Raw genomic sequence first — 27,955 nt, forward strand, 5'->3', positions numbered from 1 at the left:
AAAATCCCAATAAAATACATTTACGTTTCTGGTTGTGGGAAATGTCAAGGGGTACAAATACTTTTTCAAGGCACTGTACATTAATCACAAGTGTTGGTGGCAGGTTAATTATTATTATTTTTTATTTTTTTTGGCAAAGTTCATCTATATAATATTCTCTGTATAAAATGCTTTCTATCAACATTATCTTATGTGTATTGAAAATTGACATGGGCAATTGTCCAAAAAGCTACATTAGAGTCCAGAGTAGATAAAAATAAAATAATAATAATAATAATAATATACAAGAAGGGCAGAGACCTGTCTTTTCTCCTCTGGGGCGTTCTTGACCCTCTCAGCGGTTTTCTGTAGAATTCCCATCATTTTAGTCTCTCTGGAGAATTCAGCGTTTAGGGCACTCCCAATACAGAATTGGAGTGCAGCCAGCAACGTCTGATACAAGCGTCTATAATGAGATTCATTTGTAGCATCTGTTAACAGCCTGCAGGAGGAGAACAAAATTCATGTTTGTATCACAAAAAAATGTTTCTGCTTAAACATGAGAGCAATAAAAAGTAAAAAATGTCGAAGCTGCAGCTGCTAAGAAGAGTGTGAGGCATGAGGTGTGCAATGCCTCACAATGCATTCCTATTTTATGGCCCTAATTTTCCATGCATCCATCTCAAAACCATTGATGTGCTTCCCAATAAAACATAAGCAGTAAGCTAAGAATACTGTGTTAGTGGGAGTAGCAGATCAGTTAACCAGTATCTACACACTGAGGAATATATAAATATAATAACATTATAAAATATAAATACTGTCATATATCTCACAGGCTGTGCTCCAAATTATACAGATTATTCATAGCCTGCATGAAACATTGATTACTCCGGTAATAATTATCTTTTCCTCTGTGGACTAAAAAATGTATTGATTGCATTATTGGTAACTTCACATTCTGTAAGACAGAAAAACTCACCAGAATAATCTGTGGGCGATCTGGACAGACTGCAGTGATCGCTCAAGGAGGAGCTTCACCAGACTGCTGTCTAGGCACCAATCAAACTTTACTGCCTGCCAAAGAAATATATGTCAGCAAAACGATGGGAGGAGGCAGATGGAGTGCTTGGAACCTTTAAAGAGATCCTGTCACTAAACCATTCATGTCATCAACAATCTTCCTATAAGATTATATGTGTATTGCATGTATTATAGGTGTAGCGCCCCCTTACTTTCAGTATGGGCACTACGCTAAAGTTAGTGGGGAATGGGAGAGTTACCTTGCTCCCATTCACTATTTGGTTACATTTTGGGACTTCTGTCATTCCAGAAATGTCCACTGGGTCAGTCTGTGGTCCAGGGATGCAATATCATCCTTGGCCAGCAATTGGCGCCAGAGGGGTTCTGGCAGAGTAAGTTTCTCCAGCAGCCAATCAGAGGGAGTTTTTACCTTGCGGGGCGTGCTGGAGAGGAGTATATCTGTGACAGGTGTCATGTGCTCTAAAATCTTCGCGGGGTCCCCGTTCCAGGTGCGGCATCCACCTTCAGGGTGCGCGCATCCATGGACCCCGCCGGCGTGGCCCACCTGGTCAAAGTTGCAGACCGCTTGGAACCTCACCCGGAGGTACCAGGGGACCCCAGCGACTTGCTGGGTTCCCGATTCTACTGAAAAGATCCCGGGCTGGGTTCCGTTCGATTGGGGAGTCGGTTTGAGGGGTGCTCGGAGGCAGGTCGTCTAACAGAGCCTGAACAAACCAATTGGGGATCCGGTGACCAGAGTACTGACAGGTATGTTTGCTGTCATCTGGTGACCAATGCAGAAATCTACTGGGAGGATTCGCTCCATCTACCTATCTAGCTCAGTTACTGTAATTGGCCTGTGGCAGAGGCCAGAGCCGGGCCTGTGAGAGTGGCCTGTTCCTCCCAGAAATCCTAGGTGGCGCCTCGGCTGCCAGGCCTGTAAAGAGAGGTCTGTCCGGGGGGAACTTTACCCACTCAGTTGGAGTGGCGACGAGTTACAAATTGGTACTACGCAGAGCAGTACTGACTGCTCCATTTAATATCCAGGCCTGATACTGCAAGGTTCTTCCTCTCTCTCTATTCATCAGCTTTGCCCTTCCCAATTGATGTTGATGTTGGCCTGGAAAAATAAAGCATTGGAAAAAAACTTTATTCACTGTCTGGACCCTCGCTCACTGTTTGTATCTGCAATTGCACCCCTAGACAACGCCAGGGTAACTTAATAGGCCGATCCCAAATCAAACAGAGGCTCCTTCGGGGGTAGCGCTACATAGGCATATTATTTGCCTGTGAAACCCTTCCTTGTATAAACATTCAAAAGCCCAGAAACTGCTGCTGGGTGCCACCATCTTGAATATGATAGCGGCAGACTCAGAGCTGTCACTCAAGTGTCACAGGGGTCGCCAAAGTATGGCCCATGGGCCACATCCAGCCCAGTGACATAGATGAGTAGAGAATCGTGACATGGTGAAAAGAAGGATGATAACACAGACGAGAGAAGGATGATGACATTGAGGTAAGAAGGATGATAACACAGGGATTGCAATGATGGTATGGAGGACAGCAGAATGTTGACAAGGAGAAAAGAGGGTGATGATCATAGGTGTGCGCAGCCTATTGCATTAGGGTGTGTACCCCAAAGCTCAAACACATATGCCTTTCTCTGCAGCCTCAGCTGCATGGGGCAATGAATGAATGAGAAGTGCTCTTTGCTGAGCGGCTTCTTGTTCATTCACAAACTGAGGCATAGTAAACACAGTGGCCCAGATTCTTAAAGGACTTACGACGGCGCAGCGCCATGTACGCCGTCGTAAGTCCTAATCTGGCCCGTCGTATCTACGTGACTGATTCTTAGAATCAGTTACGCATAGATATCCATTAGATCCGACAGGCGTAAGTCTCTTACGCCGTCAGATCGTAACTGCAATTTCTTTTTTGCCCGCTAGGTGGCGCTTCCGTCGATTTCCGCGTCGAGTATGCAAATTAGCTAGATACGCAAATTCCCGAACGTACGCGCGGCCGACGCAGTAAAGTTACAACGTTTACGTTAGGCTTTTCCCGGCGTAATGTTGCCCCTGCTATATGGTGGTCTAAGTGCGGCGCAACAATGTTAAGTATGGCCGTCGTTCCCGCGTCGAAATTTTGAAAGTTACGTCGTTTGCGTAAGTCGTCCGTTAATGGGGCTGGACGTCATTTACGTTCACGTCGAAACCAATGACGTCCTTGCGACGTCATTTGGAGCAATGCACACTGGGATATTTTAGGGACGGCGCATGCGCAGTTCGTTCGGCGCGGGGACACGCTTCATTTAAATGATACACGCCCCCTACCCGGCGAATTTAAATTCCGCCGCGTGATTTACACTACGCCGCCGCAACTTTACAGGCAAGTGCTTTGGGAATAAAGCACTTGCCTGAAAAACTTGCGGCGGCGTAACGTAAATCGGATACGTTACGCCGCCGCATAGATAAGCCATTCCAAGAGAATCTGGCCCAGTGTACTTTGCTTCAGTTATGAATGAACACAGGGAGCGAGTGTGTACACTGTGTGCATTTAGAAAGGAAGGCAGCGGTAGATTACATATTTATGTAGCGCTACCCCCGCAGGAGCCGCTGGTTAGATTGGGTCGGCATGTTATGTTACCTCTGTGATGTGTCTAGGGATGATGATGATGAGAGCAATGACGGAATGTCCAAACAGCAGGGTGTCGTTTTCTGTGCTTTTATTCTTGCCCAACACGGCAAACAATTAACTTGAGGCAGATAGAGATAGGTTGGTGAAAGGAGAATTTGCAGATTCAGGCCTATATATGACAAAAACAGTCCTGCTTCCAATGGGACTCTAACCCCTCGTCGCCACTCCAGCCGGAGTGGGTATAGTGTACCTTGACAGGCCTCTCAAGCTGACCTGGCAGCCAGGGTATCACTCGGAACTTTGAGAAGGAACAAGTCTCTGCCACATACTTGGCTCAAATAGAAATAGGAGTGGAACCTCTGCCACAGGTCCGTGCTCTGGAACATAGATGATAGAGCGAATCCTTCTCAAAAAATGCAAATTTGCCTGAATCTCCCTCAGATAGTCTCTCAAATGGTCACTGACTGACAGGTTGCCATCAAACAAACTGTCAGTGTCCGGTCACCTTGATCCCCGATGGATTGTCTAGGCCCTGTTGGATCGCCTGCCTCCGGGCTCACCTCAGACTGACTCCCCATCGAACAGCACAACTCACTTGGGATCTTCTTCAGAATTTTGGGGACCCAGTGGATGACTGGGGGACGGCCACAGCTTCAGTTGCTCCGGGCCATCGTGGTCCCGGAACTAAGGACACTGCGTAGCACGTGCGCCCTGGCCTAGTAGGCCATATCGCCGGGGCCCGTGATATGCGCACACCCTGAAGGTGGGTGCCGCACCCGGAACCAGGAACAGAACTGAAGACAGCCTACAAGATGGCGTCTGCCCTAGAAGTACCCACCCCCAGCATGCCCTGCAAGGGAGAAACTCCTCTAATTGGCTGCTGGCAAGAGGCGCTTCAGACTGAACTCCACTGCTGCCACCTGTCGCCCAGAGATGGAAAGGTATCTCTGGAACACAAAATGAACTGGCAGTACAGCCCAGAGGAGCCCAGTAGAGGAGCCCAGTAGAGGCCCAATTTTACATAAATTAGCCGGACGAGAGTAAACTAACTCTCTAATCCCCCTCTAAATTTAAGATAGCACCTGGACTGAAAGTACACAGGCGCTACATTTACTAGCTTCTTCCCCGCTCTCCATCCTGAAACATCCCCAGCAGCTGGGTGGAGAAGAGAAGAGGGAAGCCAGCAGCACTGTGGGGTGGGGGTGGGGGGCAACACAGGGGGAAGCCTGGGCAGCAGGGGGAATTGGCACAGCCCATAGTGATTAGGGTGTGCCCAGGCACACCTGGAACACCCCCTGCGCACAACTATAGTGAAGATGCAGAGGTGAGGTGAAGGACACAGAAAAGAGGATGATGACACATAGTAAACAGTGGATGATGGTATAGAGCAGGGAGATGCAATTAGCAGACCTCCAGCTGCTGCAGAACTTCAAGTCTCATGAGGCATAGCAAGACTCTGACAGCCACAAGCATGACACCCAGAGGCATAATGGGACTTGTAGTTTTGCAACAGCTGGAGGTCCGCTAATTTCATATCCCTGGTATAGAGGAAGGAAGGATGATGACACAGAAGCAGGGAGGATGATAGCATGGAGAAAGGAAAGATGATGACAAAGAGTAGAGAAGGATTATAGTAACACAGTGGAGAGAAGAATGATGATATGGAGGAAAGGAGATTGGTGACAAGGGGAGAATGATTATAACATGGAGGAAAAGAGGATGATGACACAGAGGACCGAACAATGATGGCATGGAGGAAAGAAGGACGATGACAAAGAGAAAGGAGTATGATGTCATGGAGGAAATTAGGATAGTGACAGTGAGGAGCAAAAGATGATGACATGGAGGAAAGAAGAATGATGAAACAAAAGAGAGGAGGATGATATTTAGAGAAAAAAGAGGATGATGACATAGAGGAGAGAAGGGTGTTGACACGGAGGAGAGGAGGATAACGATACAGGGAAGAGGTGGATGATGACACAGGGGAGAGACGGATGATAACAAGGGGCAGAGGGATGATAACAGAGGGAAAGGAGGATGACAGAAGAATGTAAAGTTGAACCCTGTGAGTCCCACAATGCCTCTGGCTGGAAGATAGATTGCTGGAGGTGTTTATTGAAATCATTTTTCAATCTACACAGCACAGTGGGATTCTAACCTGAATGAGTTGTGGCAGGAATTCCAGCAATTCGTCATCTGACATCTTCCCGATCTGCCGACAGGCCGCATCACGAATGTTTCCATCTGAGAAGCTGGAGGAAATTGGGAACCATTAGACAAAAGTAAAAGAAACCTGCAAGATGGGGAGAATGGTCTGGTAGATAAATACGAGGGGGGAAATAAACGCTGAAAGGGGGATTAATACCAAGAGGTAAATAAATACTAGGGATGGATAAAAAATTAGGTGAAAGGTGGATACCAAGGGGTATATTTATACTGGGGAGGGTGAATAATTTTGAGAGGCAGGCTATAAATACTGGGCTGGAACTAATATCCTGGGGATGGGGTAAATACCATGGGAGATAAATCCAGAGTGAGGAGTGTGATAAATACTGGTTGTGGGGTTACTATATACTAGGGGAAACTCCATCTTACTCTGGACATGAAAAGCTGTTTATGGAAAATTTAAATATAAGACAATGATGGGGAACTGCTTCAAAAATAGGTTGTAATATAAAAGGGATTCCTACTTTATACATGCTCAGCTGATGAAGGTCAGCAGAGATATATGAGAGATAACACAATGATCAGTGAGCTGTATTTGAGAAACAAATTGATGCACAGCAGAAATATAACAGGAAGGCTAGTCGGCAGGGCCTTCTTAATGGCATCACGCGCCCCTGGGCAAATTAATGCTTTGGGGCCCCTACAATGATGACAGTGCAGGTAAACAGACATTAAGTAGGTAGGAGGCAGACTGCCCCCCCCTGTGTATCTATCACTCTCAGTGCCATCATGGGGCCCCCAATTTCGGGGCAGTGTGGGCTCAAGGACCAGCTGCTTTGGTGAAAGTGCAGGGGCCCACCCATGCAGCTGGGGCCCCTGGACAGTGCCCAGGTGTGCCCTCTCATTAAGACAGCCCTGCTAGTCAGTAGGGGATGAGGTGGGAGAATATTTCCTAAAGCGCCCAATACTCGGCCTGAACCCTGCAGAAAAAAATTCTCACCAGGGGCTCAGTAGGCTCAGGCCCTCTAGCGGATCGGAGAAGCTCCAGTCTTGCAGCAGTCGATACATGGTGGATATAGTTGGGGGATCCCAACCAGGTGCACTGCCCAGCAGCAATGAAATGTTACCTGCCAGCTTGTTTACACAGTGGCGGTAATGCCACAAACATTGTTTATCTGTTTCAGAGAGCCTAGAGGGATGAAATGAAGAGAAGGAATATGAAAAGGGAAGCTCGGGATGAAAGAACATAACAGAAAACAACAATGACAACAGCGAGTAATTTCCAAGCTGATAGGTGATGGTGCGTTAAAATAAAAAAACTGCGCAAAATGGTAAAATTACTAAACTAGCAGCTAGCACACCATTACATACATAATAGTACAGTAATAGCAAATAGAGCAAACCCAAACTCAAGTGTATCACTCAAAGAACAGAAACAAAACAAAACTAATAATAAAAATGTAAATGTACACAAAACTACTGTGTAAAAGTAATAAGTGTTTATAAAATAAAAGGACTGCCACTGTTACAAAGGTTCTAAAAGCCTAATCGATAGTATCCTGATTCACAGCGCTCTCCCAAATCAATTTCTAATAATACAGTCTTTTAAATATAGTGCTTGGTGCTTGTGCTGATGTACCAATCACTTCACTGCTTCACATGCATCAATGTCAATGGTGTGCCCCCCTCAGGTGTTCCTACACTCAAAGCGTGTGGATTCTATGCATAAGCATTTAGAGTCGTGAGTGCTTATAATGCAGGTTTCACTGGCATATATGGGCTCTCTGGGTGTAAACTTATATTTTTCTCTCTGTCCTTCACTGCTCCTCCAATGTGGTAACTGGACTAAGTATCTGGTATATCTCTCAACATGCAAAGAAAAAACAACAGGGGTTCCCATAGTGTAATTCCACTTTATTTACTTTAATAGTATGAAAACGCTAAACCCAGATGTGCCACTCAAAGCGTGTGCACAATGGGCCAGATGTGATGTTGCTGGTTAACTCCATCCAATGAGTGTCTGAAGATGCCCTGTGGAAGGGGAGAAACGCATTGGGCGGAGTTAACTGGTAACGTCACATCCGGCCCATGGAGCACACGCTGCAAGCGGTGCTTCCGGCTTCAGCGTTCTCATATATTAATCTTTGAAGTGAGTGTAAATCAATTTGTGTGTTTTATAATAAAGTGGAATTACGCTATGGGGGCACCCATGTTTATTCTTTGCATGGTAAGAGATATTCCAGATACTGAGTCCAGTTTCCCCATTGGAGGACGGAGAGGAATACATTTTACATCCAGAGAGCCTATATATGCCAGTGAAACCTGCATTATAAGTGCTCATGACTCTTAATGCTTATGCATGGAGTCCACATGCTTTGATGAGTTTGGGAACATCTGAGGGAGGCACAGCACTGACATTGATGCATGTGAAGCAGTGGAGTGAATGGCACCTCAGCACAAGATATCCAAGCACCAGCACTGTCTTGCAAAGACTGTATTATTTGGACACTGAACACTTTATTTAAAGTTTGGCACTTTGGGGCAGATCCACAAAGATCTACCCCGACACAGCGTATCTGAGGTACGCTACGCCGCCGTAACTTACTTTTTTTGGTTTGAACCCTGAAAGAATTTGCGCCGTAAGTTACGGCGGCGTAGTGTATCTCTCGCGGCGTAACGGTGACCTAATTCAAATCGGCGAGTAGGGGGGCGTGTTTCATTTAAATGAAGCGCGTCCCCGCGACAAACGAACTGCGCATGCGCCGCCCCTAAATTTCCCGCCATGCATTGCGCTAAATGACGTCGCAAGGACGTCATTGTTTTGACGTGGACGTAAATTACGTCCAGCCCGATTCACGGACGACTTACGCAAACAAATTTTTTTTTTTAAATTATACGCGGGAACGACGCCCATACTTAACATTGAGTACGCCACCAAACAGCAGCTTTAACTATACGCCGGAAAAAGCCGACTAGAGACGACGTAAAAGAATGCGACGGCCGCTTGTACCTTCGTGGATCGTCGGAAATAGCTAATTTGCATACTTGACGCGGATTACGACGGGAACATCACCCAGCGGACGCCGAATAATTGCATCTTAGATCCGAAGGCGTACGCCTGTCGGATCTAACCCAGATGCCGTTGTATCTTGTTTTGAGGATTCAAAACAAAGATACGACGTGGGAAATTTGAAAGTACGCCGGAGTATCAGTAGATACGCCGGCGTACTCGCTTTGTGGATCTGCCCCTTTGTGTTTTTGATGATTTTAGAGTGATAACATTAGAGGTGGAATGTTTGGGACAGCGCTGTGAATCAAAACAAAACTAATATTAGTCTAGTATGTGTGTCTTTAGTAAAATGTCCATGCAAACAATGTCAATTTGCATGGACATTCTACTATAGACACATAAAATGGACTGATTTTAGTTTTGTTTTATGAATGCTGAACCTGAGTTTGGGTTTAATTGTTAAGTGATGGCGACCAGACAATGTAGAGGGAAAATTACCCCTGCCAGTAAATAAAATGGCTCATAAGTGATCCACCTTACCTCTTCCGGAACTCTGCCAGATTTCTCGACTTAAGCTGGGCACAGTCTATTTTCAGATTGAAATTCAACCGGTCCTTGATGAACTGACTGAATTGATTATTCTGGGCCAGATTCACCAAAGAGATACGACGGCGTTTCTCCTGATACGCCGTCGTATCTCTGTTTCTATCTATGCGACTGATTCATAGAATCAGTTACGCATAGATATCCATAAGATCCGACAGGTGTAATTGTTTTACACTGTTGGATCTTAGGATGCAATACCGCGGCCGCCGCTGGGTGGAGTTCGCGTCGTAAACCAGCGTCGGGTATGCAAATTAGCAGTTACGGCGGATCCCCGACGGATTTTCGTGTTCGCTACGTTGCCGCTAGTCTAGTTTCCCGTCGCAAAGTTAGTCGTCGTTTTAGCTGCCCTAACTTTAGTCAGCAAACGTATTGCTGTCTAAAGTATGGCCGTCGTTCCCACGTCGAAATTTAAAAATGAACGTCGTTTGCGTAACACGTCCGGGAATACGGAAGTACGCTACGCGCGTCGCCGTTTCGAAAAAATGACGTCACGGCGCGCAAAGCATGACGGGATTTGCGAAACGGAGCATGCGCAGTAGGTCCGGCGCGGGAGCGTGCCTAATTTAAATGGCACACGCCCATTTGAATTGGCCCGCCTTGCGCCGGAGGCCGCCGGCGTAGTTTTCATCGCAAGTGCTCTGTGAATTAGGCACTTGCGATGAAAACTTGCGGCGGTGTAACGTATCTACGATACGTTACGCCGCCGCAGTTCTATGTGAATCTGGCCCTCTATGCCCAACTTTAGTGAGATGGAAAGGAATTTGGAAAGTTCACTAACTTGAAGTGACCGATTGTAAATCAGTTCACCAATCAATTTCACCACTTTAAAATAACTGAGCGGTGGGATCTAACTGGCTGCACTTTGCACTTCCTGATAACACCTCCCACTTAATGCTTTGCCTGCCTTTTCCTGATTGGATTTCTTTCCACACAGATTCTATTTCGTTTTCCTTCAGCCGCTGACAACTCTACCCAACATTTACATTTCAGTTCTGCATGGCTGCTGCATAAAAGCTGAAACTAAAAACAGAAAAAAGAAGAATCAGCACAAGGGACATAACCTACAATCAGTAGGATGTGTCCCTTGTTCTGATTCCTCTTCTGTTAGTAGAAGTCATCCTCCATCCATTCCCCTACCCCTAACTGCTGGTGCAGTGAGGCTTAAAAGGGGTTGTAATGGTAATAAAAAAAAATCCCTAAATAGCTTCCTTTACCTTAGTGCAGTCCTCCTTCACTTACCTCATCCTTCAATTTTGCTTTTGAATGTCCTTATTTCTTCTGAGAAATCCTCACTTCCTGTTCTCCTGTCTGTAACTACACACCGTTATGCGAGGCTTTCTCCCTGGTGTGGAGAAAGCCTCTTGATGGGGGAGGGGGCGAGCAGGAGTGTCAGGACACCCACTAACACACAGCTCCTTTCTCTATCTGCAAAGTAGAGAGTGTCCTGACTTGCTTGCTCGCCCCCTCCCCCCTCAAGAGGCTTTCTCCACACCAGGGAGAAAGCCTCGCATTACGGTGTGGAGTTACAGACAGAAGAACAGGAAGTGAGGATTTCTCAGAAGAAATAAGGACATTTAAAAGCAAAATCGAAGGATGAGGTAAGTGAAGGAGGACTGCACTAAGGTAAAGGAAGCTATTTAGGGATTTTTTTTTTTTTTACCTTTACAAACCCTTTAATACAACTTAGGGACTGTCACAGGCTCTCATCAGGAGAGCCTTACTATGCCTGCCCTTTCTGCCTAGCTTCTCCATTCATAGAAGCCATAATACAGCTCCTAGGAATGAAATGTGATCTATGAATAGAGAAGGCAAACCTATCAATCACCCGCCCGTCCTCCATTCATAGATCATGTTTCATTCATAAAAACTGTAGCACGGCTTATGTGAATAGAACAGCTGCGCGGAAAGGATGGCCATATTTGGGCTTTCTTAACCAGAGCCTGTGACAGACCCTTGGTTGTATTTATGTCCACCGCAGTGGAGGGGGGGGGGGGCACAGACAGAAGAGACTTTCTACTAACAGAACAGGAATCAGCAGAAGGGACACAATCTTCTCACTGTAAGTTATGTCCCTTGTGCTGACTTTTCTGTTTTTTTTTTTTCATATTTAAATCTTTTATTTTATTTTTCTTTTATGGTAAGGTTCACAGAAGGTTAACATATCTTATACAATGGATACATAATCATATAGTTCTTATCACTACACACTTATGATGGGCTAGCAAATAAACAGGTGGGGATTCAGAAACTTAAGAAGAATAAACCAAAAGCAGTACCTCCCCGGTCCTCTTGCTCTGTTCCCATTCCCGCCTGCCTTTTATCAGTAAATTCTTTTCCCGTTTCCTAATACCACTGTATTGACCTCACACTTCTTCCTCCCCTCTGTTCCCTTGTCCATTCCTATACCCCACCTAACCCCCCCTTAAACCTAGAATCAACATAATCCTCAACAAAACAAAACAACAACCAAAAAAAAAAAAAAATTAGAAAACCCAGCCAACCCCCTCCCCTCCTCTCCCTCCCCTACCTCGCCGGAGACGGACGGATCCTCCCTTACTTCAACCCTTCGGCCTCTCCCATTTCACTTCTACCCAAAAAGGATTCTTCTCTCCCCTATCTATTCCTCCAGTAATCTCTTCCCCTCTTCCGTACTCATAAACTGATTCCAACCTGTCCAAGTTTCTACATACTGTTCCCTTTTGTTCCGGGCTGAGAGGATCAGATCTTCTATAGCTCCAGTCTCTCTCACTCTATTGAGCCATCTCGCAATAGAGGGTGATCTACTGTCTCTCCATTGTAATGTTATTCCATTTCTGGCAGTATTTATCATGTGACATATCACCATCTTTTTGTACTCTCGCACTGGGATTTGTGAGCAATGGAGCAGAAAAAAAGCTGGATCCTCCTGAATCTGGTACTCCGTAAATTTTTGAACAATTCTCTGGACTTCCTTCCAGTAATCTCTTACTTTTGCACAGGACCAAAATATATGCAGCAAGGTTCCCTGCTCCACACCACATCTCCAACAATACTCTGAGTAGCCTTTAGAAAATTTATGTAACCTTACTGGTGTATAATACCATTGGAACAATAGTTTATAATTGGATTCCTGTATTCGCGTAGATATTGAGGAGTTTAATGCTAAGTGAATTATGTGTTTACGTTGAGTCTGTGAGAAATTTCTCCCCAGATCTCTTTCCCATTTCCCCAGTCCCGGCAACTCAAAATCCTCCTGAGGGGAATTCAATAGTCTATACATCTTTGAACTCACTCTTTGTATTGGTTCCTCCTCGTCGCAGTATTGTTCAAATTTTGTTAGTTGTCGCCGAAAATTAGATGGTTGTCCCAGGGATCTTAAAAAGTTGCTTATTTGAAATGCTTGCCAAAAGGATAACTCATAATTCCCTCCTCTCTTTGTTAGGGCCTCCAATGATGGCCACATACCAGTTTGCAGAAAATGTGATACCTGTACTTTACCCCTTTGTTTTAATTTATTAAAAACTGCTCCTGCTGTACCTGGTGTGAAGCCTGGGTTCCCTAATATAGGGAACAGGGGAGAACACTTCGATGAGAATTTTGGATTTTTACATATTTTAGCTGCGATTGACAACGTTGGGCCAATTATGGGATGTTTCTTCATCTTACTTGGCAATAACTTATAACACCAAGGGGCTCTACTTAGTGTTATTGGACAGGTCTGCTGTTCTACCTCAACCCACCTTTTATAGTGTCCGTTTCTACACCAGTCTATCAATCTCGTCAAATGTGCCGCTTGATAATATTTGGCAATATCCGGGACTGCCATCCCCCCAAAACACTTGGGTAACCTCATCACCTCTTTCTTAATTCTTGCCTTTTTCCCTGCCCAGATGAATTTCATCAGGAGGGCACTAATTTGCCGTAGGACTTTTCTGTTTTTTTTAATTTAGCTACACTTATGCTAAATAACAAGTAAATTCCTTCCAGAATAATCCTTTGATACCCCCCCCCCCCCCCCCAACCACTGCAAAGCTAAATGATAATGTCACCCAGGGTTCTCTATAATGATAACCAGTGAGTCTGACTATGACCAGGTGACGCCAAAAGCTGTGGCACTGTAATCTTCCCACCATATAAGGTAATTCCATTTACTGTTCTCCACCCAAAACCAAATAGCTTAATAATAGCTTGTTTTATCCTTTTAATCACGAGTGATGAAGCTTACAAGAGCACAGAGCCACGTTGCGCCAGGATTTCCATCTGATGAGTCGGATCCTGAAATGCCACGCTAATGTTGGACTTGTCTGCGGTGGGTCTGCAAAATGTGTGCACTGTCTGTGGGAAATCAACCTGCACCAAATAACATATTGTAGTTACTGTGCTACGAACTGGAAATGTTATAAAAATATAAAGAACTAGAAGCAGAGACTGTACCAGTATAAAAATACATTATATATCAGTGCTTGCTGCAGCAGAAGACAGACTAATTTATACAATACATACTATACAATATACTGTTTATATTACATGACAGAGACTGGACTAGGATAAAACACATTACATTTCATTACAGAGTCCTCAACTGCAGTGGCAGTTATTCATATTAGAGGACAAAGACAGTACTGGAATATCACGCACAATACAGTTGTGTGATATCCATATAGTAGATAGATAAAGAGTTTTACAGGAACAAAATATAGTGGATGGATACAGAATAGTAAGGGGCCCATTGTAGATGGATAGATAGTATTATGGGGCTAATATATAGTAGATGGATAAAGAGTAAATAATAAATCTAATTTTAATCAATGTATCTACTCTCTAATAGGTAGATTCAGTAAGAGTTAGGCCGGCTTATCAGTAGATAAGCCGACCTAAGTCAGAATATACGCTGACCTATGTTTAAGCGTATGCTCAAGCAGAGATACGCTTAAACATATCAAAGATAGGACGGCTTGCGCCGTCCTATCTTAGGTTGCAATATTTTGGATGGCCGCTAGGTGGCGCTTCCATTGCGGCCTGCGTAGAATATGTAAATGAGTTTAAACGCCGATTCACGAACGTACGCCCGGCCGCCGCAGTCGATTTACGCCGTTTCCGTAAGGCATTAGCATGCCTAAAGTAGTTCCACCTATTAGGTGGAATAACAATGTTAAAGTATGGCCGCCGTTCCCGCCGCGAGATTCGAATTTTTTACTTTGTTTGCGTAAGTCGTCCGCGAATCGGGATTTACGTCGTTTATGTCCACGTCTAAATCAATAGGCCCATGCGGCGTACGTAGCTGCAATGCACACTGGGAAATGTAGGCACCCGGCGCATGCGCACTTAGAAAAAAACATAATAAACGTGAGGTCAAGCCTCATTACCATGAAACACGCCCCCCTCCAACACATTTGAATTCGGCGCCCTTACGCCCGCCCGCTTTAGGCTACGCCGCCGTATATTAGCAGGCAAGTATATTGAGAATCATTACTAGCCTAGCTAATTTACGGCAGGGTAGCCTAAACAGGCTAAGCTACGCCGCCGCATCTTTAAGCACTCGTACCTGAATCTATCTATAAATCTCCATATTTAGGGGAGGGGTGTATTTAAGTATTTAATATGTCTTCTTTGTATTTGATAGTTAGTTCTGTTTTTTTGCTTTACATTTTAATACCCGATATCCCGGGGGAATCTGAAGCCAATGATGGGCCTTATGTGTATAATGTAATGTAACCAGGGATCGAGTCCTGCGGGAACGCATGGGAGCGGCGTCCCTGCACTTTTTTCACAGCAGGAACGCCGTTCCCTTTGTAGTTTTGTTTTCCTGTAAATCAAATAAAAGGGCTTACTAAAATCACCCCCCTTCCTACTTGCTTAGGGGGCTACAATTACATTTTACTGGGCCCCATCGGGTAACCAGAGGGGCCCAGGAGGTGGGAGCATTGAAGGGACTTTTTTCTCAATTTCGGGCGCAGGTACATCAACCTGCACAGCGCTGCATTCTCTATAGTTCGGCCGGCTGCTCTCTTCCTTCCCCAGCCCCTGGCAGGGTGATCTGTATCTGCTCCTCTCTCAGGTGCTGCGACTGATGTTTGCAGTGGACAGGCTGGGACCCGGAGGGAGCAGTAAAACAAATCCTGGCGGCAGCTAGCACACAGTGAGTCCGATGGCATGATGCCATACATGTATTTTTAAATAGGATCCTCGCTGTGCTTTTTGATATTTACCACTAGAATAATCACCCACACAGCAGGTGCTCAGTTCTGTCTCATGCTGGTGGGTGCTCTTAAGTTATGGTTGTACTGTGTGTCAGTGGTGGAATTATAGAGGTCGCTATGGCGACTGAGCCCCTTGCTGTATACTTTGATACGAGGAGCAGCTACTCCGATCCTCAGCCAAACTTTACTAGGCACTGTGCACTGCAGGGAGCTGGTCGCACGGAATAGACCTAAAGTGAAAGCAGTGCTGTGTGTGCTGTGCTCTTTATCTCCCCCTACAGTGCCAAACCTAGCAGGAAGAGGTAAAGTAAAGGTCTTTCGTTTTTCATAAGACTATCTATCTACTGTGTGTTTATAAGTTTGTGTGTGTGTGTGTGTGCATGTATGTATGTGTATATATGCATGTGAGTGTGCATGTATGTGTTTGATGGGGCACAGTGGCTGCATTTTGATGGGGCACAGTGGCTACGTTTTGATGGGGCACAGTGGCTGTGTTTTGTTGGGGCACAGTGGCTGCGTTTTGATGGGGCACAGTGGCTGCGTTTTGATGGGGCACAGTGGCTGCGTTTTGTTGGGGCTCAGTGGCTGCGTTTTGATGGGGCACAGTGGCTGCGTTTTGATGGGGCACAGTGGCTGCGTTTTGTTGGGGCACAGTGGCTGCGTTTTGATGGGGCACAGTGGCTGCGTTTTGATGGGGCACAGTGGCTGCGTTTTGTTGGGGCACAGTGGCTGCGTTTTGTTGGGGCACAGTGGCTGCGTTTTGATGGGGCACAGTGGCTGTGTTTTGATGGGGCACAGTGGCTGCGTTTTGTTGGGGCACAGTGGCTGCGTTTTGATGGGCAAAATGGCTGCGTTTGATGGGCATAAATGTATGTATGTTTCGTGTATGTATGTTTTTTTGCTTGTTCATAGTACCAGCAAAAAAAACTGCATGGAATGCACACAGTTGCAAGGTGGTTGCATTGCATCCCCATTCCCCTTGGGGTATACTTCAAGGGTGCCCTGACTGAAAAAAAAAAGAGAAACACTGGCATAGAAGAACGATCTCTCCATTTTCCTCCTGCCGAAGCTGAATGCCTGCGGGAGGGAGAGGAGGAGAAGCGGGGGAATGCAGAAATCGGTTCCTTTATATGGGCCCTGTTGTTCCACAACCAGGGGTCAGGGGGGCCCTTGGATTCATCAGGTAGTGTGCGGGTATTCCGTCCTTCCACTTTATGCCGCAATGTCTCCTGGGAGCTTTTGTCATCGCGGGATTTAGAAAGAACTTGCTTAAAGTTGCACTAGATTTCCTGTGAAATATATATGCATATGAGCCTATAATTTTTTTTTTTTTTTTTTGCGGGGGAGTGGATCTTGGGTGGGAGTTCCCACACTATTTTCCCCAGGACTTGACCCCTGAATGTAACATAACAAAATAAAACACAATCTAATATAATTTAATAAAATATAATACACAATGGGTTAGATTGTTGACCTGTATGGTGACGAGTGTGGGCAGGGTGACATCAAAGGCTCCTGGGGTGATGGCAGGTGGTGGTTCGGCGTGAGATATCATATTTATCAGAAGAAAACCCTGAACCATTTGCCTGGAGGAGAAAATATAATGTCAGATGGGGAACATCAACCAGCACCGACACCCCATACAATCTGCTAGTCACAGTGATCAGTAATGCCCAAAGTGGTTATTCTCTGATGTCTAGAAGTTGTTTCCAGCATAGAATTATATCTTACATAACTGACTCTACTAATTGAGTGCCTCCATCAATAAATGATCATCAAAGATTGATGTGTGTGAGGAATCTGATCGAGTGAATGAAAATGTGCTAACTGAAATTAATCCGATTGGTCAATTATCCATCATTATAAGTACAGCATCATTGCTCAGTTCAGAACAGGGGGCAGGGGTGTATTTAGGTTTTGTGCTGCCCTAGGCCTGACTAAACTCGTGCACCCCCTAATTAAATATGACCCACCCCTTCCTGTCAACGCCACACCCCTTGCGGTTTAAGACCCACCCTGAAATTTTCAAGTGGGGACACTAGTTCTGATGTCCTGGGGGGGGGACGCAATGGATTCCCTTATTTTGCATAGATTTCCTCTCACTTCCTGTTTGGCTATGGGACATGAAGTGAAATCTCTGCAATGGGACAGGGATGGTAAAAAATTAGAAGCGACGCCAGCCCCCCCCCCCCGACAGTTGCAGAATGCCAACCGCCCACATACTGGAAGCAGTGCGGCCGATTTATGGGGGCGCTAAACTAATTTGCCTAACAGTGTAGCGCAAGCCGGCGGGGACACTGTCCGTGCTGCCCCCCTGCAAAGTGCTTCTCTAGGCCTGGGCATTGACAGGGGGCTCCCAAGGTGCATTATCTGAGAAGGAATGCTCAGCTATAACATGCTAAGAGGGAGAAGCGCCACACACAGTTGTAATTGTTTGAATTTCTCTCCGTATTCTTGGCTGCTAGAGGCCCTGGAGGAGCTGAACTCTAGGTATGTTCTCTGAGTGGAGTTCTTCTTTAAAGCGTAACTTCATTCTCTCAAATAACATTGACTATTAATTATTATGCTGCTAGCATTAGTAAATAGTTAGTAAAGTATATCATATTTTTAAAATGTCCTTCATTATCTTCCTGGTTTCCAATTCTAGGCAAATGATGTCATACATCTCATGAGTCTTCAGGAGGAGAAGAGAGGAGGAGAGTTTTTTTTCCAGCTAAGCACACCTTCCTTGCATTAGAAGAAGGAAAATCACCGCTCAAGGTGGGTCTGCTATAGGGTCATACACAGGTGTAAGATTCCAAGGGTGCTGGCAGTGCACTAGGCAAGCATGGGCGTAAAATGAAGGATGGATGGCCGCACTCCAAACCAAACAGGTTGTCTTTATTTAAACGAACAGCAAAACATACCAGATCACAGCAACAGAAACAGGAGGATAACCGACGTTTCGCACTGACTTAGTGCTTATTCATGGCCATGAATAAGCACTAAGTCAGTGCGAAACGTCGGTTATCCTCCTGTTTCTGTTGCTGTGATCTGGTATGTTTTGCTGTTCGTTTAAATAAAGACAACCTGTTTGGTTTGGAGTGCGGCCATCCATCCTTCATTTTACGCCCATGCACACCTTCCTTGCATGTCTGAGCTAAGGGCAGATGGATTTCAGGAAGTAAATGCCACATGAATCATCTGCCCTTACTCAAGATGGCCAAGGCCAGAATTTCTAGGGGGGTGTTTTTCAAAGTGATTTCTCAGCAAAATAAAGCATGGAGATATGCATGGATGGGGGACTTTGATTTAAATATTAAAAATGAATGAATGAGCGTTTTTGGTGCAGTTCTGCTTTAATTCTTCATCTCTGGACTGGCAGTCAGCCTTTTCCTATTACAAAGAAGAACTACCTGTCTGGGGTCACCACTATCTTCTTGCCTACCGACATCCAATCACTGTGTGTCAGGGAACTACGCTCACATGCATCACAGGATATCACCGAGTGATTGATCTCCCCAATTTACATCCTAATTATAAACAAATAGAGAAAAGAAGGCGATCGATAGACCCTAATAGACGAGCAGCTACGGCTGCTCTGATATCCACTGGGATCAAGCTGTTCAGGGAAGTCCAAGGATTGTGTTTAAGGCAGGGGTCCACTGTCACGCAAGTATACACAGATAACTCACTTGGTGGAGTAGAGTGGCAGACAAGACCAGGCCAGGAAGGTGTTGCAAGTGTCAGTCACCGCATACAATCTCAGCACCAGCATCGTTTCATACGGCAGAGCTGCCACCAGGAGCGGAAATGTCACCCTGGAACACAAAACAAAAAGACAACATGTCAGAGCCCAGGGATAAAAATAGCGGCGCTATAACGTAGGAATTGCCGTGGGATTCAGCCACTAGCGGTGCGGTATTAACCCCCGCTAGCGGCCGAAAAAGGGTTTATACCGCCCGCAATGCGCCTCTGCAGAGGCGCATTGCGGGCGGTATTACCACGGTTTTCCATTGTTTTAAATGGGAAGGAGCGGTGAAGGAGCGGTATACACACCGCTCCTCTCACCACTCCAAAGATACTGCTTGCAGGAGATTTTTTTCTCTCCTGCCAGCATATCGCCTTCTGGGCTTTCACATTGAGAAGGCTGGGCAGGAGTTTTTCAGGCGCTATTTAGGCGATATTTTTAGCGCTGAAAAACTCCTCAGTGTGAAAGGGGCCTAACTACTGTGTGCCAGTAATTCTACCTCCAAGAGTCAGCAAATGGTATCAGCCAGCATGGCAAGGTCACTTATAAAAGAGAACTCCTGATAAAAAATTACACCTTTAATTCCCCAATTTTTGGTGTGATCTCCTGCAATTGGTCTACATACCAAGCTGCCACACTGCAGCTGAAATCATGCTTTCAGTGGCAGTAGCTGCTCTGTAAATTAATAGATAGGACAGGGATGTGATAATAAAATGCAAGCTGCTCAGGGTAGGCAGGTGATGTTAAGAGGTAGGGCAATGGCACACAATGTGCAGAACTGTCAACATCCTCCTATATAGTACTACAGAAAAGGGGTGATGATTTACTGTGCATATCTTCGAGGATGTACAGTATATCATCTCCTGTGTAGCAGCTCCAGTAATGGATTGGTCTTCAAATCTTCTAAATCTGGCCATATACAGTGCTCTGACAAAGTATTCATACCCCTTGAAATTTTTCACATTTTGTCATGGTACAACCAAAAACGTAAAAGTATTTTATTGGGATTTTATGTGATAGACCAAAACAAACTGGCACATAATTGTGAAGTGGAAGGAAAATGATAAATGGTTCTCCAAATTGTTTACAAATACATATGTCAAAAGCGAGTCAATAGAACCACCTCCCACGCAATTCTTTTTGGGAAAATCTCTACCAGCTTTGCACATCTAGAAAGGGAATTTTTTTCCCATTCTTCTGTGAAAAATAGCTCAAGCTTTGTTAGATTATATGGAGAGTGTCTGAACAGCAATTTTCAAGTCTAGCCACAGGCGGTAAGGTGGACAAAAAAGCTTACACTTCGTCCCACACAAGTCTGGAGAAGAGTGATTGTCTGGCCTTCATATTGTGAGATCTGATTTCAGGGCAGATTTTCCTCCCACTGTATGTCACCGAACATGAGATATAGAAGTCGGAATCCTGACTGGAAACAGAAGACAAATGTCAGATTATAAAGAGTGACTCTATACAAATATTCAATGCACAACCAATAATGTCTGCATGTGACTTCATCCAGCTACATACATTACGACCCAAATACAAGTTCCAGCAGATGCAAATCCAATAAGTAAAACCTCATAGAAGCTTTAACATGTCAACATAATTTTCAAACTTTTCAAGTTATTTTCAATCTTTTTTTTTTTTCACAAGAAATATTTTCAATCTTTTTAAATCTGCAGCTTTCATTAAAGTTATCCCTGATGGTCCTGCCATGAAGGTCCTCATTCAGGCACTTCCTGTTATTGGGTTTCAGTGCTCTGTCCGTGTCTCCCAACCACTCTCCTTTGTTGCCACCCTACCAAACAGGTTTCCAATGGAGACTACAAGTGGCCGTTTTTGTCAAACATTCATAAATCTGCCCTGAGAAATGCCACTGGAGTGCATGCAGACAAGCAGTGGCTGCAAAGAGGCTGCAGGAGATCGGCTTCACTGAGATTTAACAAATAATAATAATTGGTTAAAACAGGGGGTTTGTATTAATAAAAAGACAATTGATTTTAACATACAGTGCACAGAGCAAACTAAATGTCATGCAGTTCAGGATTACATCTACTTTGTCTAGTTTTATTGCTCCATAAGAATCTCCATCATAGGACGAATCATGTCTCTGGGCGGAGTTCTGTTTGTCTTAGTAATTTCTCCTCTAAATAGTTAATGAGCTCTCTGAGTGTTGTTCTCATAGATGGGGCCCCAGGGGGCCGTTATATAAGATGTACCGAGGCAGAACTGGGGCACAATCTGCACAGACAGCGCTTTAATGGGAACATTAGATCCGTAATGTAATTTTGAAGCGGGGGGGGGGGGGGATTTTTACTGGTGAGTGCAGGTCCTCTTAAAGTGTATTTTGAATTTAATTTAGGATAGATTGGGGAAGAGTTAAATGCCTGCCACTTTGTTTATTTATTTTTTGCAGATTTCCCTTCATTTCCTGTCCCAAAAACACAACATGAAGTAAACGGAAATCTTTCCACCGTCACCAGAACAGGTGTTCCCTTTGGACGATTCCCCCTCTATTTTTTTTTCTCTAGTGACTGTATGGTATATTTCGGATCTCCGCTCACTTTCTGTCTCAGTGACACCAGGATAAATAGGGAGGGTGAATAGTTCCAGTGCGGATAAAGACAACAACAAAAATCTGCCAGAGGGTTTAATGCTTTCCCTACCTAATCCAAACCTGAAAAAGGTTTGGCTTTCCATATGCTGTAATGACTTTATTTAGATGACATGGCTAATAGTTCTAATGCGTGTGATGGGAGACTCCTGGGGTGTACTGCAAATGGTATTGTGATTTCTAGAAAATAAATGTTTGTAGCATTATTATTATTAATGGCGGAGTGCTGCAACCACGTGCAATGCCCCGTACACGCGTCCGGGTTTCCCTTATGAGTAAACTGCAAGGAGAGCTTTTGGCCTGGCATCCCGGCCGTGTGTATGCTCCTCGCAGGTTTTTTCGATGGGAAAATTGCCCAAAAACGGCCAAAAAAAAAAAAAGAGAACCTGCTAGCCTCGTACACACGACCTGTTTTCCCGGCAGGAAAACTGCCAGGAGAGCATTTGGAATCCCGGCCGTGTGTATGCTCCCAAGCAGTTTTTCCATCAGGAAACAGCTGGGAATCCCGACGGGAAAATAGAGAACCCTGCTCTCTATTTTCCCGTCGGGATTCCCGGCAGAGTGTTTCCTGCCGAGAAAACCGGTTATCTGTATGCTTACCTGAGTGTAGAAAAACTGTGCATGCCCGATAACACTTTCGACGCATGCGCGGTAGCATACAAAGTTATTGTGGGGTGTAGCAAGATGGCGGGGACGGAATGGAATGTGACGAGATGCCGGCTCATCGTAGTCGATGACGTCACCATGTTCTTGCCATTCAAAAGAACGGTGGTTCTTTTGAGTGGCCGTCTGTATACATGGTTTAACAAGGCAAGTTTGACAGGATTCCCGTCAGGAAAACCACCGTTTTTTTTCCTGATGGGATTCTCGGCCGTGTGTACAAGGCTGCTCTCTTTTTTCTTGCCGGGATTCCCGATGGACTTTTTCCCGTCGGAAAAACTCTGATGGAGCATACACAGGGCCGGGATTCCCGGCAAAAAGCTCTCATCTGAGTTTTCCCGTCGGAAAACCCATTCGTGTGTACGGGAGAGCAGGTTCTCGATTTTCCTGTCGGGATTTCCAACGGACCTTGACCCCGTCGGGAATCCCGACCGTTTATACAGGGCATCACACATCAATTCACCATCCACACACTTTCTCAATGATACACCACCAATTCTTTACTAAATTATATTTAATCGACAGGTGAAGACTGCTGGACTGTCCCTCATGGGCTTCTCTCAGGGAGAATGGGGAAGGAGAGTCAGCTCTCTGCTTATTCAGCTATTTAGCTCTGTAAACTAGAGGCTTTTTTCAACAAAGCGGTTAGCATTATTCTAGTAAAAAAGTGATTCAAGAAATCCACCTGCAAGATGAAAACAATAACTATACCTATCTGCAATATGTCATATTAAGTTGAATAACAAAACAAAATGAAATGAAATGTTGTACTAACATATACCGTATATATAAAACAGATGCTGCTATTATAAAAGTGGCAAAAATAATAAAAGCCCACAATTTTTTTTTATCAACAATTGCATATACCACTGTGCTTAAAAAACAACACTAAACTGTGCATACCAAACATACACCAACACTGTATAGTATATCAAACAAAAAACATCATGTTCTGTGCATAGGAAACAAAACAATATTGATATGCACAGTTATAGGTTGGATATGCACAGTGTACAATGTTGTTGTATATTTGATATGCACAGTAAACAATGTTGTATTGTATCTGACATGCATGGTGTACTATCCTATTTTTTTTATATAGAATGTGTACAATGTTGAAAGTTGTTGAATGTATGCACAGTATACAATGTAATATTTTTTATATACACAGTATACAAGGATGTTGTTGGGTATGCAAAGTGTACAATGTTGGTCTATGTTTCATATGCAAAATATACAATGTACGTTTGATGTGCACAGTGTACAATGTTGTATGTTGGATATGCAGTGTACAATATTGTATGTTTGATACACTGTGTAGTGTACAGTGTAAAATATTTAATATGCACAGTATACAACATTGTTATACATTTGATATACACAGTATACAGCAATGCTATAAGTTGGATATGCACAGCGTACAAAGCTGGTATGTATTTCATATGCACAATATACAATGTTAGATATGTGATATGCACAGTATGCAATCTTGCTAGATGTTTGATATGCACAGTATACAATCTTGCTAGATGTTTGATATGCACAGTATACAATCTTGCTGTATGTTTGACATGCACAGTGTACCATATGGTACGTTTGATATGCACAATATCAAATGTTGCACATTTGATATGCATAGTATACAATGTTGTTTTATGTTTGATAGGCACAGTATACAATGTTATTATATGTTTGATATGCACATTATACAATGTTGTTCTATGTTTGATATGTATAGTATACAATGTTGTTATATGTTTGATAGCCACAGTATAAAATGTCGGTGTATATCTGATAGGCACAGTGTACATTGCTGTATGTTGGATATGCACAGTATACAATGTTGGTGCATGCTTGATAAGCACAGTATACAATAAAGTGGTTTTACGCAGTATAGAATGTTGTTTGTTTGTTATGCACAGTATACAATGTATATGTTGGATATGCACAGTGTAAAATGTTATATCTTTGATATACAAAGTATAAAATGTTGGTGTATATTTGATGCGCACGTTATACAATGTTGTATGTTTGATATGCACAGTATACAATAAAGTGTGTTTTGTATGCACAGTATACAATGTTGTTGCATGTTTGATATGTACAGTGTATAATGTTGTATGTTTGTTATAAACAATATACAATATTGTATGTTGAACATGCACAGTATAAAATGTGGTTTAACATTTACTGAACTAAAAAAATAAAAATATAATAATTTTTCTCATGTCTTGACCATAATAAATCCACACAGACTCTGTATATTCCCTCTCCCCCGGTGTGCTCAGAGGGCTAGTGGGTAATAGTGGAGTTCTGACCTGGTCGTCCAGTTACCGGGCAGGTTGTGTACCGCGTACAGGTGGAAGGTCAGGTGATCTTGTGTCCCCACTGTCCACTTCGGCTCATCGGGAGATGCCACCTGGAAATCTGTACAGAAACTGCGGCTGTAGATACTGATGAGACTGGAGATAGCGAGGGAGACTGCGGTCACTGCGTCCTGTGCCGGAGCTGCAGGAGAGAGACGCGACAGCTAAAAATTCAAAGATACATGCTGGATAAAAGGCAATCTCCACTCTCCATTCCAAGGAAAAAGGGCAAGAGTAAATATTACAGTAGAAAACAATATAAGAACAGATAGGGGTAATATAATAACAGGGATAATGTAATAACAGAATATAAAATAATATATATAATACAAATCAGATAATATATATAATATAATAATACAAATCAGATAATACTGGAGGAATCCCTCTCTAGAACTACACACCAATCACATGTCACTATACTAGAAGCAGATGACAAGGATTAATTATGATTGGTTGGTTTGGGTTCCTGCCCCTCCATTATTTCTAGTGTTTAATATGATATTGTTACAATTTCTCTTATTGTGTTGTATTGTGTTACCCTCTTCCATCCCCCACACACTGTCACCATCTGTCCATGAGTGCAGGACACAGAGGACATTATTCTGATTTAAAGTGAAGCTGTCCTAATGGAAACATTTGGGCTGCTGTTGCTAGCCTTGAGAACACGCAGATTGCCTGGCTTCTACTGGAAACAAGTAAAAGTTCACCAAACTTTCTTTTTCAGGCAGTGACTCAGACAGCATTGAAACGATCAGGCTAGCAAAGCAGCCAAGGAAAAAAGAATAGCTCATGATTGGCAGTCTTTATATAACACTATTTTCCGTTTACAACCAGATGCTCTCCTTGCATATATCGTTCACTGTAATCTTAAAGGGTAATTTTATGTTCTGTGAATCCTTACATTTCCTTAGCTGCGCTCGTCAGCCAGTGGCTATTGAATGTAATGCCTATTCTCTGCATATGTTCAAGCGATAGGTCAGTTTTGTCTGTCAGATGTCACAGAGGAGGAAACATATCATCCCCTTCAGTTCTAATGACAATAAATTAACCTGACGTCACTTACTCTTCCCCTGTGGTAACATAGTCCAGATCTGTGGAGAGAAAAGAATTGCGTTGATTGGTAAGTGAACTATGCCAGATGGATTGTCACCTTTCATAATTCTACAGCTCTATGGTGTATGCACCCTGCAGGGTGATGTATCCCAATCCCGCCCCCCACTGGTCATGATTTCTGGATACCTTCAAATCACTGCTCACTAGATCTAGCCTGGGGAGGTAAGTCATTGAATGGGGGGGGGGGGGGGGTCATTACATTTTCACATTCAGTGTATAAGATGCTAAACTGATATTTTTTCTACCTTTGTCTTTCTATTTTCATAAAATCTCTTCTTTTTATTACTTTATATTATAAACAAAGCAGATAATTAGAGCCTGGAACACACAAAAGAGAGCCAAGAGCACCACCTGCTGGATTGGTTTGAAAACACAAATATTCATATACATTATTTCATAATGACCTTCCTAAAAAAAAAAAACGATTTTACTTAAACATAAGATTTTTTAAGAATAAATAAAATGTACAAAACTGCTATATATTCACTTTAAAGTGAAAATGTTCATGTTTTTTAGCGAGAAGGGTGGTGCCATCATTGTTTAGCCATTATGTATGGTCACACCTACCGCCTGGACATAGATGCCCGATCAGGGATAGCACAATCATGTACCTGTGCAGTTCCTGGCTGTGACACAGATTAGCCGCTGCTGCACCTTCTCACCTTGAGACTTGTTGCAAAGTTACAATGATCTTATTGCTTGGTGAGGGGAGACTAAGGCCCCATACACACCATAGAATCCATCCGCAGATAAATCCCAGCAAATGGGTTTCAGCGGATAGATCCTATGGTGTGTACACGCCAGCGGATCTTTATCCGCGGATATATCTCCCCTGGGATGGATTCCAGCAGATCGGATATTCGCTGACATGCAGAACAAATCCATCTGCTGGAATCCATCCCAACGGATGGATCCGCTGGTCTGTACAGACTCACCGAATCCATTCGTCCGAAGGGATCCCCCGCATGCGTCGCAATGATTCAACGCATGCGTGGAATTCCTTATATGACAGCGTCGCGCACGTCGCCGCGTCATATTCGCGGCAACGGCGCGACACGTCATCGCCAGAGGATTTCGGTGCGGATTTTAATGCGATGGTGAGTACACTCCATCGCATTAAAATCTGCTGAAATCCGCGGATAAATACTCCCGTGTGTATGGGGCCTAAGACAGGCCATAGATGGTGCAAATTCGAACGATTCCCCTTATCAACACAGACAGTGCTGACAAGGAATCCTTGTTAAACATGTGCAAAAAGAAAAAAAAAAAAAAATTTGTTTCAAATCATAATTTACATAAATTTGTTTAGTTAAAGGAGAAGTCCAGCCTGAGCTTTTTAGGCTGGGCTTCTCCTCTGGGTCACAGGACTTCAATTCGTTTTGCACTCCTGTGACCCGTTTTCTGAAGTCCGCTCTCTGCTGACATCACTGCCATCAGTCGGGGCAGCGCATCATCCCAACTTCCAAGTCTGGATCCGTCAACTGCCTTGATTGATGGCAGTCTCAGCGAGCCGCTGTGACGGTCGCTTCCCGCCCCTCCACTGCTCAGCGCTCCAATGACAGTCAGTATGGCTGTGCTCGGGGAGGAGTGAGAACCGAGCTATCGGCAGTGTTCGGTGGTTCGGTTCTCAGTGCAGAGACGCCGGGGGACAGATGCAGCATCAGTCTGATGCTCCATCCACCGAGGTAAGTATAAATAGGGAAAAAAAAGAAAAACCTTTACTCCTCTTTTAACTTAGTTTCATTTGTTTAATTTTTTTTCGGGATTTGTTTTGATTATTTGTTTTCAAATTGATTTGAAACGTTTTTGAATCAATTTCCAATCGTTTTCTATTTCAAAACGTTTTCAAATCAATTTTGAATAATATTTAAATAG

At 44.0% G+C, this 27,955-nt stretch overlaps 1 protein-coding gene across 3 annotated transcripts in view; it reads right to left on the bottom strand.

Annotated features, from left to right (window-relative positions):
• The window catches only part of PIK3C2G (phosphatidylinositol-4-phosphate 3-kinase catalytic subunit type 2 gamma), a 168,250-nt gene that overhangs the window by 64,962 nt on the left and 75,333 nt on the right, over positions 1–27,955 (bottom strand). For all 3 annotated transcript variants that reach the window (XM_040345483.1, XM_040345484.1, XM_040345482.1), the window contains exons 10-19: positions 26,031–26,058; positions 24,917–25,106; positions 20,625–20,750; positions 19,272–19,397; positions 17,072–17,183; positions 13,623–13,747; positions 6,803–6,991; positions 5,795–5,888; positions 962–1,056; positions 301–481 (exon numbers count right to left, since the gene is read on the bottom strand). In XM_040345483.1, the coding sequence (XP_040201417.1) occupies positions 301–481; positions 962–1,056; positions 5,795–5,888; positions 6,803–6,991; positions 13,623–13,747; positions 17,072–17,183; positions 19,272–19,397; positions 20,625–20,750; positions 24,917–25,106; positions 26,031–26,058 (1,266 nt within the window). The remainder of the gene's footprint in view (positions 1–300; positions 482–961; positions 1,057–5,794; positions 5,889–6,802; positions 6,992–13,622; positions 13,748–17,071; positions 17,184–19,271; positions 19,398–20,624; positions 20,751–24,916; positions 25,107–26,030; positions 26,059–27,955) is intronic.

The sequence above is a fragment of the Rana temporaria genome, chromosome 3, assembly GCF_905171775.1.
Source record: "Rana temporaria chromosome 3, aRanTem1.1, whole genome shotgun sequence".
In the NCBI taxonomy this organism is placed as follows: Eukaryota; Metazoa; Chordata; class Amphibia; order Anura; family Ranidae; genus Rana; species Rana temporaria.